This window comes from Salvia splendens, unplaced genomic scaffold (genome assembly GCF_004379255.2).
Source record: "Salvia splendens isolate huo1 unplaced genomic scaffold, SspV2 ctg152, whole genome shotgun sequence".
Taxonomy (NCBI): domain Eukaryota; kingdom Viridiplantae; phylum Streptophyta; class Magnoliopsida; order Lamiales; family Lamiaceae; genus Salvia; species Salvia splendens.
Window position 1 is genome coordinate 226,868 of NW_024598792.1, and position 21,534 is coordinate 248,401.

Sequence of the window (21,534 nt, forward strand, 5' to 3'; positions counted from 1 at the left end):
CCAAAACTTTCTTAAAACCCGTGCCCTGGAGAAATGGGACTCCTATTGCTGGACGGAGGAGTACATGCTAACATAATATTCGCGACATCATCTTCGTGCCAAACTCGTGCCGGGCACCGTATAATGGCCCACCGCGATTGGAGGACACCAAAAGCCCGCTCAACATCCTTCCTAACACCCTCTTGTTTGCGCGCAAAATATTGTTTCTTCGGTCCAACCGGTTGGCGGACAGTCTTGATGAATACGGGCCACCACGGATATATCCCATCTGCCAAATAGTATCCTCTACTGTACTGCGTGTCGTTGGCTACGAAGCTGATTTCTGGACCCTCCCCCCGGCACTCATCGTTGAAGAGCGGCGATGACTTAAGAACATTGATGTCGTTGTTCGAACCTGCCACACCGAAATACGCATGCCAGATCCGCAAACGATAGTCCGCAACGGCTTCCAAAATCATCGTTGGATGTTTGCTTTTGAATCAAGTTGTGAACTGGCCTTTCCATGCCACGGGGCAGTTCCTCCACTCCCAATGCATGCGATCGATGCTTCCTAACATTCCTGGGAACCCGTGGATCGAACCGTGCATATCCAGCAAGCTCTGACACTCATCAGGGTGGGCTTCCGTAGAAACTCCCCACCAGAAATTTCCCGGATCCCCTTAAAAAACTGCCTAAGAACCGTGAGGCCAGTCGTCTCACCCATCTGTAGGCAAGCTGCCGGATTGCAGCGGTGCACTTCTGTTGCGTAGACAGCCCGATCCTGCCCGCGGCATCACGCCGGAGGGTGAAGCACCGGTAACGCTCCGCCAAATTCGTCGCTATATGGTTAAACATCCGTAGCGACATCCTGAATCTCCGGCGGAATATCTCGGGTGGATAAATCCACAAAGTAATCAGCCATTAGACGCTGGTGCGCACCGACATGGTCTCGTGGGATGGTCAGCCGATGAGTAATCGCACGAGGGATCGCAGCCTCCGCCTCCTCCGCCAAGCGCGCCGCATCCTCCTGTGCTGCCTTATGTTGCACCTGTTGAATCAGAGCATTCCACGTGTCTCTCCACAAATTGTCCATTTCTGACCACAAAGTCTAGTGAGAGAAATTTTTAGTGATGAAGAGTTGGAATGTGGTGTATTTTTAGGTGAATTAAATTGAATTTTAAAAAAAAAAATCGCCGCCTATAGCCGCGACGGGCACCGCTCCACTATAGGCGCCCCCGCCTATCCGCCGCGTCCTCACCCCCCGCCGTTGCATGCCCGTCCGCCGCCTACCGCCCCCACACTCCTAGTCCGCCCCGGGGGCGGACAACACCTCCACTATAGACCGCCCCGGGACCACCCCCGCCGGGGGCTATAGGCGCGGCGGTCCCATAGTGGACACTCTAATAAGTAATAAGAACATGGGCAAGCATACCAGCACGGTGAAGGATAACTTGTTAGAAAATATTGAAGAATAATTCTAAGGCCACCCACAACGCGTCACGCGGGTGTCCCGTAATCCGTCACTAAGGGACGAGACGGCGGCGTGACGCGTTGCAGCGCCCCGTCTCGTCCCCAGCCCGCCACACGTTCCGTCCCGCCGTGACGGGTGGCGAGACGTCTCGCCACGCACCAGGGCGACGTGGCGCGCTCCGGCGCCATGCGTGACGCCCACTCGCCGACCCGCGAGTGGGCTACGTCACGCTAACGCAATAAATCATTTTTTAATCCTAATTAAAAACGAAAAAACAGTAATATTACCGTTACATTACTGTTTTTTCTTTTTCTTTTTATTTTTTTACTCTATAAATATTCCTAATTCATCTCATTTCACACACAAATACACATCTATTCTTCCCAAATCATCTCCATTTCCTCTCCAATTTTCATCTAACCTCTCATCACAAAATGTCTGGCGACGGAAACTCTGGCGGTGGCGACTCCGGCGGGTTCGACATCAACGCATTCGGCGACTGGGGGCATGTACAATGTCCTGGGTGGTGGATCCGGTTCGTCGACGCCAGGGGGTACCAACATTTTGTTGTGGATGCATACGCCCGTCCCTCCACCCCGAGGTATTTGCAGGGATTATCCCAGATTCGGAAGGATTATTCCGTTTAACCCACTCCGGAAGAAGGTCGAGGCGGAGGAGGAAGCCGAGGCGGGGGAGGATTCCGAGGCGGTGGAAGCTCCAGGGCGGAGACGGACGAGGAGGAGGAGGAGGAAGATCTAGGCCGACATCCGTACAGTCCCAAAGAAACGCTGGTGGTGTACAACGCCTAGATCAGCGTCTCGTACGATCCCATCGTCGAGAATCAACAACCCCGGAAGTGCTTCTGGGAAAAGGTCACCGAGGCCTACCACGAGATTAAGTCGAAGGGGTCCCGCTGCTGCACATTAAAGATGTTCCGCGCTCACTTTGACCGAGTCGACAGAGAGGTCAAAAAATTCTGTGCCATCTACAAGAGTGAATCGGCTCATTAACAAAGCGGAGCCACGGGAACCGACATTCTGAGGTCGGCTTTGCGAGTCTACTACGACGACACCGCCAAACAATTCAAATATGTCGATGTTTGGGAGGTCGTCAAAGACAAGGAAAGGTGGGCCGGCGGTGTCTGGTCCAACTCGGGCTCGACCTCGAAGCGCACGAAGCACACGGCGGGTGGCCAATACTCGTCTAGTGAGGGCGGTTCGGGCAGCGCCGCACAAGAGTTTGACTCGCAGGAGGTTGAGGGCACGGCAGACGATGCCGGGGGTCCTCCCGTGGGCGCCGTCGGCCGCAAGGAAGAAATGCGGCGAAGGCGGCTAGATGGAGGAGGGGCCGAGCAGAATCAAGCCAGGCGGGCTCGGGCTCGGGCTCGGGCTCGGGGGCACCCTCGAACTCCCTAATGTCCATGTACATGACCGCCACAATGGCGGACACTTCCCGTATGACGTCTCCCCAATACCAAGCCTATCTTGTCGGAATTGAGTTTATGGCAAGACAACTTGGTATTCCGCCTCCAGGTGGCTGCAATGCACCTCCACCGCCTTCAGGGGATGATTCGCCGGCGGAGTAGTTTTTTTTATTTTCTAAAAAATTGTATTTTAAATTATGTAATTTTTATTTTTTTTAGAATTTTAATTATGTGTTTTTTTAATTTTTTGAATTCTAAGTTGTATTTTTATTTTATGTTGTAATTTTATTTTTTTTTAATGAAATGTGTTTTTATTAATTGAATTTGTTGAAAATAAAAAAAATGAAATTGAATGAATAGTAATTTAAGGGACGGTTAAGGGACAGATAAGAGATGAAGGATTGCAGGTTCCGTCCCTTAGTTAAGAGATGGAGTAAAAAAATACAGTGGGGCCCATGAATAGTAATTTAAGGGACGGTTAAGAGTCCTAATACTACATGACAAATTTTAAGAGAAACATGGAGTACCCAATTTGAATGGCATAAGAGCATCTCCAATAGGTTAGGACGTCAAATAGCCCTCAAATAGTCTTCACACTGCCACATCATCAGCACTACAATTTTCCTGCCACATCAGCTTGCCACATCAACTGGACATCAAATAGCCCTCACATAGCCTTCACACTACCTATCCACATCACTAATAACAATTATATAATTTAATTTACACTCGTATCAACATACGGAATTTAATTTACGAGACAAATACGGAAAATTCGAATAATAATATTAAAATTTAAAAAGTACATTAATTTTTAAAAAAAATACAATAATTAAAAAAATTACATTTAAAAAATTACATAAATTTGCATAAAAACTAACGCCTTGCAATCCTCCGCGCCCACAACTCTTCAACTAAATCCTTTTGCAGTCGAATATGAGCCTCCGTCTGACGCATGTCGGCATGTGCTTGGAGGAGGGCTTCTTCATCGTGCGGTACCCCACCTCGTACGTTGGCGGTGGTGACGCCGTGGCTTGGACCTGCTTCATTATCGTCGGTGGCCCAATCAGTCAGTTGTACACCTTCATCTTCGACGATCATGTTGTGCATGATAATACAGACGTACATTATATCAGCAATGCAGTCGACATGCCACAAACGCGTTGGTCCCTTAACTGCAGCCCATCGAGCTTGAAGCACACCAAATGCGCGCTCCACGTCCTTTCGCGCCGACTCCTGCCGCGTCGCAAAGTAGGCCTTCTTCGGATCTGATGCGCAGCGGATCGTCTTCACAAAGACGGGCCACCTAGGGTATATCCCATCCGCCAAGTAATAGCCCATATCATGCTGGTTGCCGTTGGCGACAAAACTGATGACCGGACCGACGCCCTGGCACTGCTCGTTGAAAAGGGGGTGACGAGTTGAGGACGTTTAGGTCGTTGTTCGAACCGGCTATCCCAAAATACGCATGCCAAATCCACAACCGGTAATCAGCCACGGCCTCGAGGATCATCGTGGGATTTTTTCCCTTGTAGCCGGTCGTGTAAAACCCCTTCCAGGCAGCGGGACAGTTCTTCCATTCCCAATGCATACAATCTATGCTGCCTAGCATTCCCGGGAACCCGTGCTGATCCCCGTGCATCCGCAGCAGATTCCGGCAATCTTCGGGGGTAGGCTTTCGGAGATACTGATCACCGAATACTTCGATCACGCCCTGGCAGAAATACTTCATACATTCGATGGCAGTCGTCTCACCGATGTGGAGGTATTCGTCCCACATGTCTGCCGGGTCTGCCAGCCGCATCGTGCCTGAAGCGGAAATACAGATATCGCTGCTCCAATGCGTTAACAATACGCATAAATAAGTCCCGCCTCATCCTAAAACGACGCCTGAAATGGTTGGCGTCAAAACGCGGCTCCTCTGCGAAGTAATCTGTGAACAGGCGCTGATGTGCAGCTTCATGATCACGATGCACCACTTGTCGACGGTGGACAACTGGTCGTGGGCGAGGTGCCGCCGGCTGCATATAACTCTGCATCCATCGATCAACCTCACGGCTCGTATAGGCATCTAGCTCTTCGTTCATCATACGCTTGTACTCATCCGCATCCCCATCACTACCACCGGCATTACTCATTTCTTAAATTGATCTTGAACAGAAAGTAAGGTAGAGAGAATACTCGTTAAAACAAGTGGTGCGAATGAAAATGAGGTTCAACGCGCGTATATATAGTGTTTTCAAAAAACAAAAAAAAAATTTAAATCCGACGCCGGTTTGGTGCCGATCCGGGACGCACAATGGCGCCCGTGAGGATCGGCGTCGGAACCGGCGTCAGCGCGGGAATCGGCATGGCGACGCCGATTTTGACGCCGATTTCGCCGACGCCGGTTCCAATGGTTCAGCGTCAAACCGGCATCGGCGAAAAATCGGCGTCACGGTGGTGACGCCGGTTATTGGAGATGCTCTAATACATGACAAATTTTAAGAGAAACATGGAGTACCCAATTTGAATCTCTTCGCTTTGGCATAGGTCACGAATACTGTTTGAGCAGTTAGATCCACAAAAAATGTAAAGATAAAATAAATAGAGTAAAAGTATTTAAGGGTATTTTGGTTTTGCAAATTATATTTATAAATAAAATAGAAGTTTGAAAATAAATAAATAAAATAAATAAATCGAATTAAAAATTCAGAAAGGTGGTCGGCACAATCACTGCAATGCGCGGGAAACGCCGAACAACCTGGGCGAGAATTGGGAGGTCCATCTTGATATCAACGCTACAATATGCAGAAATAGTTCACACAAACATGGAGCAACAAAGATTTCAATCCACACAGGACACTGGAAAACACACTTAAAAACAAACAGGGAAGTTCATATCAGAGCCACTTCCTCAGTATTCCTCGTTCTCATCGTCATCTCCTTCAGCAGACTCTGCCCCAACTTCCTCGTAGTCCTTCTCAAGAGCAGCAAGATCCTCCCTAGCCTCAGAGAACTCGCCCTCTTCCATACCCTCACCAACATACCAGTGCACGAAAGCACGCTTGGCATACATCAGGTCAAACTTGTGATCAATCCTCGAGAAGACCTCAGCAACGCTAGTTGAGTTGGAAATCATGCACACCGCTCTCTGCACCTTGGCCAGATCTCCACCAGGGACAACAGTTGGTGGCTGGTAGTTGATACCACACTTGAAACCGGTCGGGCACCAGTCCACAAACTGGATGGTCCTCTTGGTCTTGATTGTGGCAACAGCTGCATTCACGTCCTTGGGTACGACATCACCCCTGTACATCAGACAGCATGCCATGTACTTCCCATGGCGAGGATCACACTTCACCATCATGGATGATGGCTCAAATGCAGTGTTGGTGATTTCAGCAACAGAGAGCTGCTCATGGTAAGCTTTCTCAGCAGAGATCACAGGGGCATATGACGAAAGCATGAAGTGGATCCTTGGGTATGGAACCAAGTTGGTCTGGAATTCGTTCACATCCACGTTCAATGCTCCATCGAACCTCAGAGATGCTGTCAAGGAGGAAATCACCTGCAATTCAAGTAATCAGATAAATGTCCACCACTATGCATTTAAATGGAGTATCAAACTCAAAATAAATAACCAGTCAAGGGTTGTCATACCTGAGAAATGAGCCTGTTGAGATTATGGTAAGTGGGCCTATCAATATCAAGTGATTTGCGGCAGATATCATAGATAGCTTCGTTGTCAAGAAGCACGGCAACATCAGTGTGCTCAAGGAGAGAATGGGTGGAGAGCACAGAGTTGTAGGGCTCAACAACAGCAGTCGAAACCTGAGGGGAAGGATAAATAGTGAAACCCAACTTCGACTTTTTACCATAGTCAACAGAGAGCCTCTCAAGCAGAAGAGATCCAAGCCCAGATCCAGTACCGCCACCAACAGCATGGAAAACCAAGAACCCCTGTAGCCCAGTGCAGTTATCTGCAAGCTTGCGGATCCTATCAAGGCAGAGATCAACAATTTCTTTGCCAATGGTGTAATGACCTCTGGCAAAGTTGTTGGCAGCATCTTCCTTGCCACTGATAAGTTGCTCTGGGTGGAACAACTGACGGTATGTGCCAGTGCGCACCTCATCAATCACAGTAGGCTCCAGATCCACAAACACAGCACGAGGCACATGTTTCCCAGCGCCAGTCTCGCTGAAAAAAGTGTTAAAGGCATCATCACCACCGCCGACGGTGGCATCACCGGGCATTTGCCCATCAGGCTGCAATACAAGTAAATCACAAGTTAGATCTGAGAGAATACCGGATGTGAAATGACAACATCACAAAAACCACAATGCCTGATGAACATTGCGACATTAAAAAATTATACTCTTAAAATTCACGGATAAGTAACAACAAAACCTGGAGATACTTCCATTTTCAGCAACTTACAAAAATAAGATGAGAAAACACCTAGATCTAACGAAATATTTGAAAAGGAGAGATTGTACAAAAAAAAATAACGAATACAGTTCTAATTGAACTAAGTCACAATGATAATACACAAAATGTAGCCAAATCTTACAAAACAAGAACAATCAGAAATACGAGCACATAACCAGATCGGATCTGACTAAGTAAGCGAAAAATAAATCAGATCTAATGGATGAAGGTGAACCTGAATCCCGTGCTCAAGGCAGTAGAGCTCCCAGCAGGCGTTTCCGACCTGAATACCGGCCTGACCAATGTGGATCGAAATGCACTCTCTCATCTTCGAAGGTTTTGGGAGAAGAACTAAAAATTGAAATCGACAGAAATTTGAAAGTGAGAGAAGAAGAACAAAACCAGAGGCGTATACAAAGACGTCTCTGGATGAATGTTTTGCGAGGGTCTCGCTCTCGAAGAGGGGGATTATATAGTTGAATTCCGTGAGAGATAAAGGTGAAAATTTAGAGCATCTCCAAATTTCCAATGGCGGATGTCCCACTCGGACATCCACTAGGACATCCCGAAAACACCTCCCGCCACGTCACTAGGACTTCCCATCCCACTGCCACGTCACTAGGACATCCCCTTCACAATCCGCCCTTTCCACTAGGACTTCCCGCAATAAAAAAAATCACAAATTCACAAATAAAACAATTTACGTTTACGAAAATAAAATTTCAACACGAATACGAACTAGAAAAATTAACAACTTCATTTAAAAAATTTGTTAACACAAGTGGTGCGAATGAAATAAAATTCAACGAGCCGTATATATAGAGTTTTAAAAAAATTAAAAAAAAATAAAAAAAATCGGACGTCTGACCCGGACGTCCGCCCGCCCGTCGCGCCGACGTCCGAGGACACCCGACGTCCTCACGGGACGTCCGTATCCGACCTCCCCTGCCATAATGGAGGACGTCCCGGTCGCCTGTCGCGCACGTCCGACCGGACGTCCGCCATTGGAGATGCTCTTAGGCTCGTAGTTCAATTTTTTGTTTTTGAAATTTTTTATTCTTTTATTTCATTAAATCTTTATTTTAATGATTTTTTTAAAAAATTGGAGCCAGAATATTCGAAATAGCTATGCATGGAGCTTCAAGTTTATTTTTTTGAAATTGGAGACAAGTTCATAAGATTTGGAAATTATGGTTCACCGCGTGGGCTATCGGGCGGAAATTATGGTTCACCGTGTGGGCTATCGGGGCAAGGCGAAGTCGCCGGCGAGTGCAAGGCGGCGATTTGGTGGTCAAAATGATAATATGGAATGTGACGTAGGAAGAGAGAAACAAGGCATGAAAGAAGGTGAGAAGAGAGAGTACTTCTTTTACATTGTTAGAGCATCCACAATAGGGCGTCCTATGGCGCCACGTCAGCAGTTTTATCCTCCTACCCTCCCACCTGCAATGGGGCGCCCTAAGGCGCGCCCTATGCATTTTATTTTATTTAAATATTTAAATAACAAAAAATTGGGAAAAAACTTCATTTCATATATAAAAATTAATACATTACAATACGAATTAAAAAAATACTCAAACTCAACGACGGCAGTTACGGGCCCACACTTCTTCAATCATGTCGTTCATGAGTTGCGCATGGTCTTAACTCCTCTTCCACACACGAGCCCCCCCACGCCTCCGCCTCACTCCTCGCCGTCGTCGCCGCTATCCGGTGTTGGATATTTTAGTGTAATTGGATTAACTTGATTGATCAATATGATCATAATGAGACACCAAATAAGTTGGAAGTGCAGAGTGCACACTTGTTTGAATTCGTTATGATTGGACGGGGTTCGGGGGCAGCGCCCCCGAGAGCGGGGTCCAAGGGGCAGAGCCCCTGGCTGTGGTCAGCTTGGAAATTTTTTATTTCCATTAAAGTTGCTATACAGAAATCTTCATCCGAAAATATAATTTCCGATAATTGAAGGACCAAATTACAATATTTAAAACCCGCCCAAAACTAAAAAAAATCGCCTGACCGATCGCTCGCCGATCGGGAGCCTGCAATGGCGGCCAGCTGATTGGCGAGCGCCCGCAAATCGGCGTGCGCTCACCGTTTTTCTCACCGATTTGCTGCTCGCCGGCTGCAATGGTTCGGCGAGCGGACCGGCCAGCGCCGGGAATCGGCTAGCCGATCTGCTCGCCGCCATTGTGGATGCTCTAATACACTGGGGCATATTTTCGGCCTTGGTGCAAAATTAAGAAAAGCAAAATCTAAAATATTCCCTCCGTCCCTACAATAAGAGTTACATTTTCCCTCTTCGATTCGTTCTACAATATGAGTCACATTTACTATAAATGTTAAGTAGGTTTCACATTTTAGTAACCCACTCCACTAGCATTATAGTAATATTTAAATCTAATATAAAAGTGGACCTCGTATTCCACTAAACTTTTAAATCTACTCCCTCCGTCTCACAAAAGATGTCACACTTGTGGGACGAAACAAAATTTTAGGAGATTTTGTTTTGTGTGTGAATTGGAGAGAGAAAATATAACTTTTATATTAATGTGAGAGAGAGCTTTTACAAAAAATGGAAATATGACATCTTTAATGAGATAAATTAAAAAAGAAAGTGAAACATCTATGGGACGGAAGGAGTACTATTCTCTACCTTGACTTAAAATCCATATACATATAAATGTGACTTTTATTAAAATCCATTAATATAAATTTATCTGGTCTGTTTCATTGGAATGTTGTTAATTAACTATTGGGCCAGTGATTTTAATTTATTTGGACTTTAATGTAATTGCATATTATTGGGCAGGTAATTTTTGGGTCTGTTTTTAATGCATTTTTATATTCTAATAATGTATAAGTTAATAATCAATTTTTTTATTAATTATTATTATAAGTTATTTAAAATATTTGTTATTAAATTTATATGATTTTTTTTTCTTTTGGATAATTATTCGCACAATTCCTTTACTTGTATATACAGTATAAATTATTCTAACTAGTATATATACTTTGATTCCTCTTTTGTGGTTTATTTTATTTTATTTTACTCAACTTATTCATCATGTATCATATTGCAATGCAACATTTAAAATATTACAGTTGGAAATAGCAGCAATTTCGATCATCATGATTGAAATACTTTTTTTTTAGTACTGGTCGAAGTACATAAGGGCATCCACAATGGGGTGTCCTAAGGCGCGCCCTATGGCGCGCCACATCAGCAGTTTTATTCTCCTACACTCCCACCTGCAATGGGGCGCCCTATATGTTTTAATATTATTTTGTTAATTAATTTAAATGTTTTCAAATATATAATGCAAACTAATTTAAAAATACAACGAGTAACCAAAAACCAGCGAATATTGCATTAATAAATACACAAAAGTTACACGATTCAAGTTGGCTAATCTACGCAATTCCCAACTTCCGGCGCAACTCATCGATCAACCCCCGGAGAATTTCGGCTTCAGCGGGGTCCGTACAACGTCTTCGCCATCGAGACTGCTGCCAACGACTCATACGCGGCGGCCGTCGTGCTCGGGGCTGGGATCGGTGATGGCGCGGCGGCCGTCGAGGATGATGTCGCCGCCGCCTTCCCTTTGGCCTTCGCAGCCTTGACGCCTATGGGACGCAGGGAGGACATCTGTGTGCCGGTACTATCGTCCTCCATGTACATCCTGTTGAGGTCCACCGGACGAGTTCCGCTTTCATTGCTCGTGTAACCACCAGCTTCGGTGGTCTTCGTCCTCTTTGTCGCCCCGGTGTGCAGAATCCCACCTTGGAACTTCGGCTTGTCCCTCAAGAGCGCCCAGATGGCCTCGTGCTTGAAGTCGCCGTACAAGGACTGGTACGACAACAGCGCTTTAGCGCGCACGTCGCTCAAGCTCTCGCCGCTCCCCTGCTCCCTCGCGCACTTCTCGTACTCCGACGAGAACAGGTTAATTTGTCTCTTCACCTGGTCCCAGTGCTTGCGGAGCTGCTCCTGTTGGCGCTTGTACGCGCTCGGCGGCTTAGCCGCATTGTAGCGCTCGGCGATGCGCTCCCAGTACGCCTGCTGCCTCTGGTTGTTCGCGAATATCGGGTCTTCCGATATATCCACCCAACACCTCGCCAATACGAGGGTTTCATCCGGCTGGTAGTTTGTACGGCCGGGGGAATACTCTTCACATACTCCCGGAGGTGGCAACTTCTGCGCGCGCTGCCGGTTCCGCTTCTTTTTCGCGGGGGCGGAAGCGGATGGGGTGTCGTCGGCGGCGGCCTCGGCAGCGCGTCGGGAGGGGGCGACGGCTCCATGTTAGACAAACCGTATGATTCCGTGCTGAATTCGGGATCGTGCTGTGCGTTGGCATCGAACGACCGATATTTGTCGGGTTCTGTACCCGGCCAATGCGCCTCCCCAAACATCGGACTGTTGGGACTTGTATTCATTTCGTCGAAATAATAAAACTGTAAGTTTCGAGAGTGAAATTGTGAAAATGAAACGTTACAAATGAAGGTGGGGTAGGGGTATTTATACAAAAATAAAAAACACGTGGCATCGTCCGCGACCATCGTCCGCCGATCCCGCAATGGGCGCCCGATGGCGCGGACGATAGCCCATCGTCCGCACCCATCGTCCGCCGAGCCCACAATGGCGCGGACGATGGCGCGGACTATATGCCATCGTCCGCACTTCAACCGCGGACGATGCATCGGGCGTGGGCGTAGGGCGCGAACGATGGCGGGCACCCACAATGGGGTGGACGATGGCACGCATCGGGCGTGCCATCGGGCGTCCCATTGTGGATGCCCTAAGGGGTGAATGTCCTATTATTCATATTAAAGTCGGAACTGTTTGCAAATGTGATAGAGTATTTGAATGTCAAGCAAAAGTGGGCATCCGAACCTCCTTCGGCATAAGTTTTCCGACCATGGACATCATTCTTAAGTTATGCCACGGTAATCCCAACAGTGTCATAGCCGCCCAAGAACCATTCAAGAAATTGAACAATACTCAACCAAATACTTCTTGTTAATCAAAATCACAAACTACTTTTCAATTTGACAAAATCGGCAAACAATCCATCACTGAATCTGACAATACTATAGCGCGTCATTTAAAATATTGCAGTATTGTGTTATAACAAGATTTTGGCATTGCATCATTTTGAATATAGCCATGATTCATTTAGAATACTGATGTTGCAGTGCATTATCATTTAGAATATTGATATTGCAGTGCCTCATTTAGCATATTTCAGTGCCTGAAATAGAGAGCCGAGACAGCTGCTACGGGGGGCGGCGCGACCACGGTTCACTATAGGGGAGGACGAGGGCGGTGGCGGCGGGTAGTGGAGGACGCGGGCGCGCCAGGTGCTCGGCGAGGACGGGGCGCAGGGTGGAAGGCCGCGGCGCTGACCACTTTTTTTTTGTTTTTTTTTTAATTTTCGGTTTTTTTTGATAAAATAATGTGATTTGTGCTAACAATTGGTAAAATAATGTGATTTGTGACTGTGAACAAGTCCACTATTAGGCTGGACAAGTTTTTGTGGTTGTGTCTTGGTCTTGTCCGCGTTATTGTGGACACTCTAAGAGATAAAGGTGGAAATCTACGCTCGCAGTTCAATTTTTTGTTTTTGAAAATTTTTATTCTTTTATTTCATTAAATCTTTATTTTAATGATTTTTTAAAAATTTCTGTTATACGGAGTAATAAATAGTAGTATGGAGTGCTACTATAAAATTCATAAAAATCCGTAATAAATTGAAAATTTGTTAAAAATATTTTAAAACTGCGCGTCGCCCTGTGATCGCGATCCCTCGGCTCCCACTCAATCGACAACCCTGTTTCACGATCGCGCGCGGTGCAATCCGTCTCGGCGCGAGCGCCGACGGATCGCACGTCTCATACGATCGAGTAATTCAAGTTCTTTGATTCGATAGTTCTTGAGTTCCTCATGCATAATAAATTAAACAAAACACCAAGAACATGCTTCGCAATCAAATAATACATGCATACATGAATTTCGCAAAATTTAAATCCAAATCATCAGAGCCAAAGACTGGCTCTGATACCAATTGAAGGGGTTGGCAGCGGAAGCGTGCATGAAATCCGATCACATAAAATTGATCTATTTAGCAGATTGTTTAGACAAATTATATTCGCGTAATTATCACATGTATCATGCTCATAACTTGAATTAAAACATGCTTTAGCATATAAAATCCCTAAAACATGCTCACTACGGAATTAGCCAATTTACCTCGTTGATTCAATCAAGAATCGATGATGGCTTGCTCCGTCTCCACGTGAAGATCTTCAATACTCGACCTCTGATCTTCTGACTGGTGTCCCGGACTGTATACTGATATTTGTGTGGGCAAATCTCACCAGAATACTAGGACTCGAATAATGAAGACATAACTCAGCACACGGAGGGAATAATTTTTGAATTCTCTCTCTTTCTCTAGAGGGGGACGAAAATTGTGGCTATAATAATTATATTTTCTGTCTCCTTTATTCTCCTATTTATAAAGTCACATATTGGGCCCAGTCAGGGATCTAAGGAAGAATTTGGACATGACCTCACCCAATTAGCTTTTTACTAATTAAATTAAACCCACAATTTAATTATAAGCTTATATTGGAATATTACAAGCAGCCACTACAGAAGTAATATTGCACTGCCTTTCCAAATCCGAAATTACAAGTATTCCGGGTTTCCTTTTATTTGTTTAATTCATTTCCCGCGCTTAAGATAGGAATATTAATTAATTAATTAATGTCTGCTATGGACTTAATTAATTAACATATTTTATTCTCCAAGAGTGGACTTAGCAAGAAACTCTTATTTATTATTCATAGAGTAATTAAACTCCAACTAGCTAGGTTCCGAATAATAAAACCTTGTTTCGAGCTCCTCTTGTGGATGTTATCAAACGAGACTCTCCTCGAGCATGATTCAACATAATAGCAATCCTAGCACCGCTAGACAATGATCACCACTACCCAAAATACCTGGATCGTTAGGTGACGAAAAACTCACACCTTTGGTAAGTCAAAGTAGTAGATACTCAATATAGTATGCTCAATGCTAATGTACATTGATTAAGAAATTAATTATCAAGACCTCGTCTTTCAGTAGATAGCATAAAGACTCGTCTTGCTGTTAGATCCATTTAGTGTTATACCACACCAACGTCATCATATTTCAATAAGGCTTAGAAATAATCGGACTGACATTACAACCTTTCACGATAGGTAGTCTAGGTCTATCTGGTTTGTATAATTCTTATTTTTCTTTGTTCAGAACTGACCGCGTACCTTAAATTGAGCGCAGCCCACAACCGGTCTACTAGAACAAAGACTTAGACTTATGTTATGTTCGATTATACATTTAAATATACAATAAACACCCATTAAATGTAAAACATAACAACATTATGACAAAAATAATCTGTTGCATTCATTGGAAAATAATTATTAGAGTTTTACAGTATTCAATCACTCGAAAGATGATTTCTAGTATACAAACCCTAACATTACGCGGGTGGCTCGAATCCCTTCCCTCCGTGACGAGACGGGCGCGGGACACGTTGCAGTGTCCCGTCTCGTCCCCAGCCCGCCGAGACGCCCGGCTTGCTGAGACAGCCCGCGAGCTGTCTCGCCGCGCACGCGCGACGTGGCGCCCTCCGGCAAGATGCGTGACGCCCACTCGCCGGCCCGCGAGTGGGTTTCGTCACGCTGATGCAATAAATAAATTTTTTTAAATGAATTATTTAATAAAAAAATTAAAATTCGAAAACGGTAATATTACCGTTTTTCGGCTGTTTTTCCAATTTTTTTTTATTTTTTACTCTATAAATACTCTTATTTCATCCTCATTTTACACACAAACACACATCTATTCTTCTCAAATCATCTCTCTTTCCACTCCAATTTTCATCTCAAATCAACTCTTTTATTCTTCCCCCAAAGTTAATCGATCTAATGGATCCATCTGAGCAAATGCGTCGAATAATGGAAGAATCACTTGAAGAAGATCGACGCCGGGAGGCGGAGGAAGCCGCGCCGCCCCAAAGACGCTCCCGGACTTACATCCATCGTAATCGGGAGGAAGCTTCTGCAAGGTTAGTACGCGACTACTTCTGCGATAACCCGGTTTGGGGAGATACCTACTTCCGTCCCCGTTTTCGCATGCGGAAACCGCTATTTCTCCACATCGCAAATACATTGGCAGCCCGAGAAGAGTTCTTCTAAGAAAGGTTCGACGCCGTCGGCCGTCCCAGCCACACGAAGCTGCAAAAATCTAGTGCAGCAATCCGTCAGCTTGCGACTGGACAAACGGCGGATGTGTTGACGAATACCTCCACATTGGAGAAAACACTGGGAGAATGTGCTTGATCCAATTCTGCAAAGGCGTCCGGGCAGCCTTCACCGACGAATTTCTCCGGAAGTCAAGCACGAAAGAATGCCAGTTTCTGCTCCACCTTCACGAAGAAGTGCACGGATTCCCCGAGGTGCTCGGCAGCGCCGATTGCATGCACTGACAATCGAAGAATTGCCCTGTGGCGTGGAGGGGGTCATACACGAGCGGCCACAAAGGCACCCACCCCACTGTTATACTCGAGGCCGTTGCCGACTACCGGCTAAGGATCTGGCATGCGTACTTCGGGGTCCCCGGATCGAACAACGACGTAAACGTGCTCCACCAATCCGACCTCTTCGCCGAAGTTTTGGATGGTAAAGCGCCGGCCATCAACTTCATCGCTAACAACCGGCGGTATAAAATGTGGTACTATCTTGCCGACGGTATCTACCCGAAGTGGCCAACCTTCGTGAAGACGTGCAGTAGGCCTGTGAACGCAAAACAAGCTCTTTTTGCGCAGAAGCAAGAGGCTGCTCTCAAGGATGTGGAGAGGGCGTTCGGGGTTCTCCAAGCGCGCTTCAACATTATCACAGCCCCGGCTCGTACGTGGTTTATGGAGAGTATGGTCGACATCATGTATACGTGCATAATCTTGCACAACATGATTGTCCAAGACGAAGGACCTGAGGCGGGAAACTGGTTCGACCCTGAAGCCCCCGGAAGCTCTACCGCAAGTAGTCCGCCTCGTGGAGTGCATCCGTCTATACAAGAACGGTTGTCTATTCGAGCAGGGACACGTGACTCTATCGCCCACGCCCAACTCCAAGATGATCTAATTGAGCACATTTGGGCAAAATTTGGCAACCGTTTTTTCTGCTTCTTTGAGCTTAAAGATTTTGAATTTAGTGAGAGTGAGCGGGAGAAATTAAATTATGTATTTTTCATTTTTTAGGATTTTTAATTATGTTTTTTTATTTTTTTAAGAATTTTATGTTGTAAATTTATTTTATTTAATGAAATGTGCTTTTATTAATTGAATTGGTTGGAAACAAAATAAAAATAAAAAATTAAAATGAATGAATAGTAATTTAAGAGATGGTTAAGAGACGGATAAGAGATAGAGGGTTGCAGGTTCTGTCTCTTAGTTAAGAGATGTAGTAAAAAGTACAGTGGGACCCAAGAATAGTAATTTAAGAGACGGTTAAGGAATGGATAAGAGACAACGTTACAGATGACCTAAGATTAGAGTTGGTAGTGTCTTCTAATCGTATTGAATCAAAATAAACCACCAATAGGAATGATTTAGTCTATGACAACCTCTCTCCACTGCACCTCACATAAATTAATTGGTGAAAATTTAGAAAATAATAGCAAATCACTTTGATTTTTGAAGAATTTTAAAGGTTCAATTCTCTATAGAATTTATTATTTATGTTTTAGGATTTTTTTTATTGGTTTATATAAATTGCAAAATCTTCCACTGCAACGTTAACAAATCATAGTAAATTTAATTTAAAATTCTAAAATGTAGTACTCCTACTAAACAGAAAAATGAACAATTTTGGAATATTAATTATTTATAATTTTTGACTAACCGTTCAAAGGAGACTACAAGGTTTATAGTGTGATCATAGTACTGTTTTTTTTTCATCTTTCTAACATTGTAAACATGAATATCGATTGTGTACAGTATTAAATTTCACATTTTCAAGCAAATATAAAATTATAGTAAAAGTTTTTTGTGCATCGCACAGGTTAACATTAGTTAGATTCTTTTGAAATTTAAGTAACTGTTAGCAAAATTTTAAAGATTTTTACCTGGGAAATGTCAAAATCGAATCACGTATTATTTCATTTGAAAAATACAAGCTCTACACAAATACACCAATGAATAAATTTGCTTCTTTCGACACAAATTTCTCTTGAATTTTGAAAACTACTCAATGTTGTTGATTTTCTATGTAGTATTTTGTTCCACCAAAATTCTTGAAAAAGAGAGAGGTAAAAGATACACGAAAAAGATCGATGGGTCAAGACACCCAACAAATAAGACAACGACCAGCCTTCCAGATATTCATGGATCATATTCCGTGTCATCGCTGCTCTGAGATGTCGACGGCCTGACCAGCCGCCCTTGTTCGTCATACACATCAAGATTCTCACACGGGGCAGGAAAAATCGTCCCGATCACGTGTCCTTGGACATATGAACACTGGAATATTCGCTTTTTCTTGTATGTTATTCCGACCAACATGTCCTTGAAACTCACATTTCTCACTGGAATCTCTTGGCTGCCATAGATTCGAACTGGGATGCGAACTCCCTGTCCGCGTATCCCATCAAATCTTATATCTTCAATGAGCGGAAGGGCGTTTGGATTATAGCCTTCGTCTGGATGCTCATTGTAATCTGTCTTGATCACAATACCCACCCTCACGTTGTCTAGTGTAAGGTTCTGGTAGGTGATATGCTGAACAAAACCCCCCCTACCAGCACTTGTCTTGATTCTAATACCCCTCTTCGAGTTCCAAACAAGGAGATTCTCCACGGTTACATTTGTAACTCCACCGGACATTTCACTGCCAATCGATACACCTGCACTGTTATACATGACAGTCATCAATACAACGGAAAATAACAAGAAAAGATGACAGATGGTTATTAACATCTAGATACACATGACCACAGATAACATCAAAAGTAAAATCGTGACAAGCTCAATGAGAGTTGATCCAGTTGCATGTGTACTAAATATGAGAACAATCCCTTAAAAAGCAAAGGAAAATTGTAACTGAGATGCAAGATCATATTTGAGAAAGAAAGGCATGTGCGTCCATTTACCAGTAAGAAAACATGAGCTGACAAGTACTCTTAGATTACACACGATGCAAAGGGCATTCAGATGGAGTATATAATTATGCTAAAAAAGTATTTTATACATCCAACAAACGAATCCTGTCATCTGAATTCTTTAGCAAGAAGAATTGCAACATAGCTGTCATCTGACCTTATCATTGAGCGCACAACGACATTACGTATGAGAATGTTGGCAGAAGGCCGGCCATAAGCAATTCCATACTGATCCCACCCACTTTTGATTGCAATTCCATCATCTCCTACACTTATGTAACTGTTCTCTATCAATACGTTCTTGCATGAATCTGCAGGCGCACCAGATGCAGTTTTTAACTTCATTTGATCAGTTCCCACAGGCAAGGTAAAACCCACAAAGAAGCTGTAAAGCGACATTTTTTCATCTCTATAATGCAGCTAAAATTTATTATTTGGTTTCGAGAATCCTTGCGGAGGCAAACCACTATATCCCTGACTCTAGTCCAAATAGTATCACTTCTCTTACAAGTGAGATTTCAATTATTCATTAGAACTTAGAAGTACCATAGACAAATCTTGTAAATTTGACCCTTTTTTCGCTGACAGTTCAAAGCAATTAGTCTTGTTACAGGTAACAGCACCATTCATGTTGTGTGTAACTTTATGCATCCTACTGCCTACTGGTTATACTAGACACCAAAGTCCCTTTTCTTTGCATTACAAAACAAGTGGGGTCAAGCTTGTCACTGTTAAGTAACTGCAGTATATATATTCTTAGCCTTCTTATTATATGTAAGAGGTATATGAATGTATTGAATGAACACCTTTTTAATTCCTAACCACAGCTTACTTACAGAAAGCATTTCAAAGGATCACACAGGCCAGTGTTTTGCTTTAGATATTTGAAATACAAACAAATTTCAATGTTTCGACAGAGAATATTAGATCCAAAAGGCAAAGTTTCTCTAGACTAATTATATACTGAATATCTTTTTGTACAGAAAATCTCATCCCAAAATCATTACATTATATCAAAACTTGGTGCTGGCATGCTGCTATCATTTAATTACACCAATCAACAATAAGCTAACAGTCTATCATCTAAATCAACGTAAAAATTTTGATAAATATTTGAATAAAATAAAATTTACCAGGATCTATTCCGTCAGTATTTGGGGCGCCAGATAGTGGAGCCAATATGGTCACGTTGCTGATAGTAACATTCTGACAGTCGTATGGATGTAGAGTCCAGAACGGAGAATCACGCAGAGTCACATCAGATATATGAATATCTCTTGACCACATAAGCTGCAGGAGTGGACCCCTTGTATAATTCAAAAGATTCTTCCGGTACTTAGTCCACCATGTTTGGCCTTGCCCATTGATGGTACCATTGTGTCCTGTTAAAACCATGAGTTACCAAGGCTGAACTAGTGTTGCATCAAACAAAATTCATTGAAAAATTTATCAGAAAAGCACCACAATGTGGAGAAGACTTAACACATATGATGTTACCTGTTATCACAACATCCGTTAGGTTCTGACCATGAATCAAGCTTCCATATCTTGGCCCAGCTCTTTCTCTTCCAAAACCATAAGAAGGCAGAGGAGGCATCAGCAACCAGTGATTCTCATCCTGTCTCATCCAAAAATATCTCATGTTATATGTCTTTCTCCTAGTTCACAGTTTAATATACTTTCTGTTCAAGTGAAAGGTTGGGAACTGAAACAAAGGATAAAACAGGAAAAACTGGGGACAAAGTTTTATTTTGAATATAACCTGGTATCACAGGAAATTAAGTACAGCAGGCACAGTATCTATCAGCTAACAATTAGAGCCAGATTATTTTGGCTTCAACAAACAATAAAAAAGTATGAAAACACAGTGTGAACTTAGTAGAGATAGTTCAGCAGATTAGAAATAAAATCATACCAGGGGCCCTGTATTCATAACAAATGAAGGATAAGTTATCCTGGTAGGAGTGCCCCTTTTCCATTTGAAACTTAAAAATCTTCATAGAGTCGAATTGCACAGAGTAAACTGAAGACAAAAGCAGAATGGTCTCAAGATTGTGAGCAAGGATTTTGTTCAATGAACTACTTATAAGCCAAGGCAGAATGCAAAAAATGTGGAGATGAGACGACTTCACAAATTAAAGTGCTCCAAAAGTCAAGTGGTTTCCAAATTGGAGTGCTTTAACCCAATGGTTCATGTATTTCACCCTAAATACTCAGTTCTCCCAATGGAGCAAACACAACATGAATATCACAAACAGAATTAATTAGTTCCCTCAGAATTTCACTACAAACAATAATGCTATTATTAAGCATGAAGATTCGAGCAAAAATTTCACCTTTCTTCCAAACGAAAAACAAAATTCATCCTAGTCCTAATTCACATTCCTTCACCAGCCAAACCTAATTGAACAAATAAGGAGATGAGGAGGAGGAAAGGACTCTCACATCAATTCCAAGAATAACAGCATTTTGGGCGAGAAACAAAGTCATGTGGCTGGTGAGGTTGAAAGGGGCGGTGAGCCAGCGTCCAGCCTCCACATTGAGCTGGCCGCCGCCGCGCCTCCGAATTTCCGAAACCGCCCTCTCAAAAGCCTTGGTATTCACGGTAATGCCATCTCCCACCGCCCCGAAATCGGCGAGATTGAAGACAAGCGGGCGGAGGCGGGGAATGGAGCGGGATGGTGGGCCCCAGAAGCGATCGACGGCTGCCCTCTGCCACGCGATTATGAAAACGAAACCGAGGGCCCAGATGAGAGCCAGCAGAGTGCGGTGGAAGGAAAGAAATTGAGGGATCCATTGAAGCAGAGTGCGGCGGGAATCGGGTCTGAAAGAGGTGCTGCGTGAGAATCGGAGAGAATCTACCATTTGTTTCTAAGCTTGGTAGAAAATCGAAGAAGTAATGAGCGAGTGATCCAGCTGAATCTTGCCACTGACTGGAAGTAGGGCAGGTTATTCGAACCGACAACACGGTTAACCGAGCATAAAAGTAACAGAGATTGAAGCATCGGAAACGAAACCGAATTGGCCTCGGTTCGGTTTGGTTCGGT

At 44.0% G+C, this 21,534-nt stretch overlaps 2 protein-coding genes across 3 annotated transcripts; both read right to left on the reverse strand.

Moving 5' to 3' along the window:
- Positions 1 to 5,530: 5,530 nt before the first annotated feature.
- LOC121789139 (tubulin alpha chain-like) lies at positions 5,531 to 7,735 on the reverse strand. The gene is made up of 3 exons (XM_042187650.1): positions 7,520 to 7,735; positions 6,516 to 7,121; positions 5,531 to 6,423 (listed from the first exon to the last, which is right to left on the reverse strand). The coding sequence occupies exons 1-3, from the start codon at positions 7,610 to 7,612 to the stop codon at positions 5,770 to 5,772; spliced, it is 1,353 nt and encodes a 450-aa protein (XP_042043584.1). The 5' UTR covers positions 7,613 to 7,735; the 3' UTR covers positions 5,531 to 5,769.
- Positions 7,736 to 17,463: 9,728 nt separating this feature from the next.
- LOC121789167 (probable polygalacturonase) lies at positions 17,464 to 21,420 on the reverse strand. Of its 2 annotated transcripts, XM_042187680.1 has the most exons (6): positions 20,933 to 21,059; positions 20,403 to 20,510; positions 19,985 to 20,105; positions 19,621 to 19,869; positions 18,645 to 18,798; positions 17,464 to 18,237 (listed from the first exon to the last, which is right to left on the reverse strand). In XM_042187680.1, the coding sequence occupies exons 2-6, from the start codon at positions 20,418 to 20,420 to the stop codon at positions 17,712 to 17,714; spliced, it is 1,068 nt and encodes a 355-aa protein (XP_042043614.1). In that variant the 5' UTR covers positions 20,421 to 20,510; positions 20,933 to 21,059; the 3' UTR covers positions 17,464 to 17,711. The 2 variants fall into 2 exon arrangements, with proteins under 2 accessions (XP_042043614.1, XP_042043613.1); XM_042187679.1 differs by lacking the exon at positions 20,403 to 20,510 and having other exon boundaries at positions 20,933 to 21,420.
- Between the last annotated feature and the right edge of the window lie 114 nt (positions 21,421 to 21,534).

What these genes read in the sequence shown, in the direction of transcription:
- LOC121789139 (XM_042187650.1), bottom strand. Translation starts at nt 7,612, where the DNA reads ATGAGAGAGTGCATTTCGATCCACATTGGTCAGGCCGGTATTCAGGTC. An exon ending in GCCTTGAGCACGGGATTCAG is followed by an intron (nt 7,122 to 7,519) that starts GTTCACCTTCAT and finishes CTTGTATTGCAG; the next exon opens with CCTGATGGGCAAATGCCCGG. An exon ending in TCAACAGGCTCATTTCTCAG is followed by an intron (nt 6,424 to 6,515) that starts GTATGACAACCC and finishes CTTGAATTGCAG; the next exon opens with GTGATTTCCTCCTTGACAGC.
- LOC121789167 (XM_042187679.1), bottom strand. Translation starts at nt 21,352, where the DNA reads ATGGTAGATTCTCTCCGATTCTCACGCAGCACCTCTTTCAGACCCGAT. An exon ending in CTGTTATTCTTGGAATTGAT is followed by an intron (nt 20,106 to 20,932) that starts GTGAGAGTCCTT and finishes TGGATGAGACAG; the next exon opens with GATGAGAATCACTGGTTGCT. An exon ending in AACGGATGTTGTGATAACAG is followed by an intron (nt 19,870 to 19,984) that starts GTAACATCATAT and finishes TGGTTTTAACAG; the next exon opens with GACACAATGGTACCATCAAT.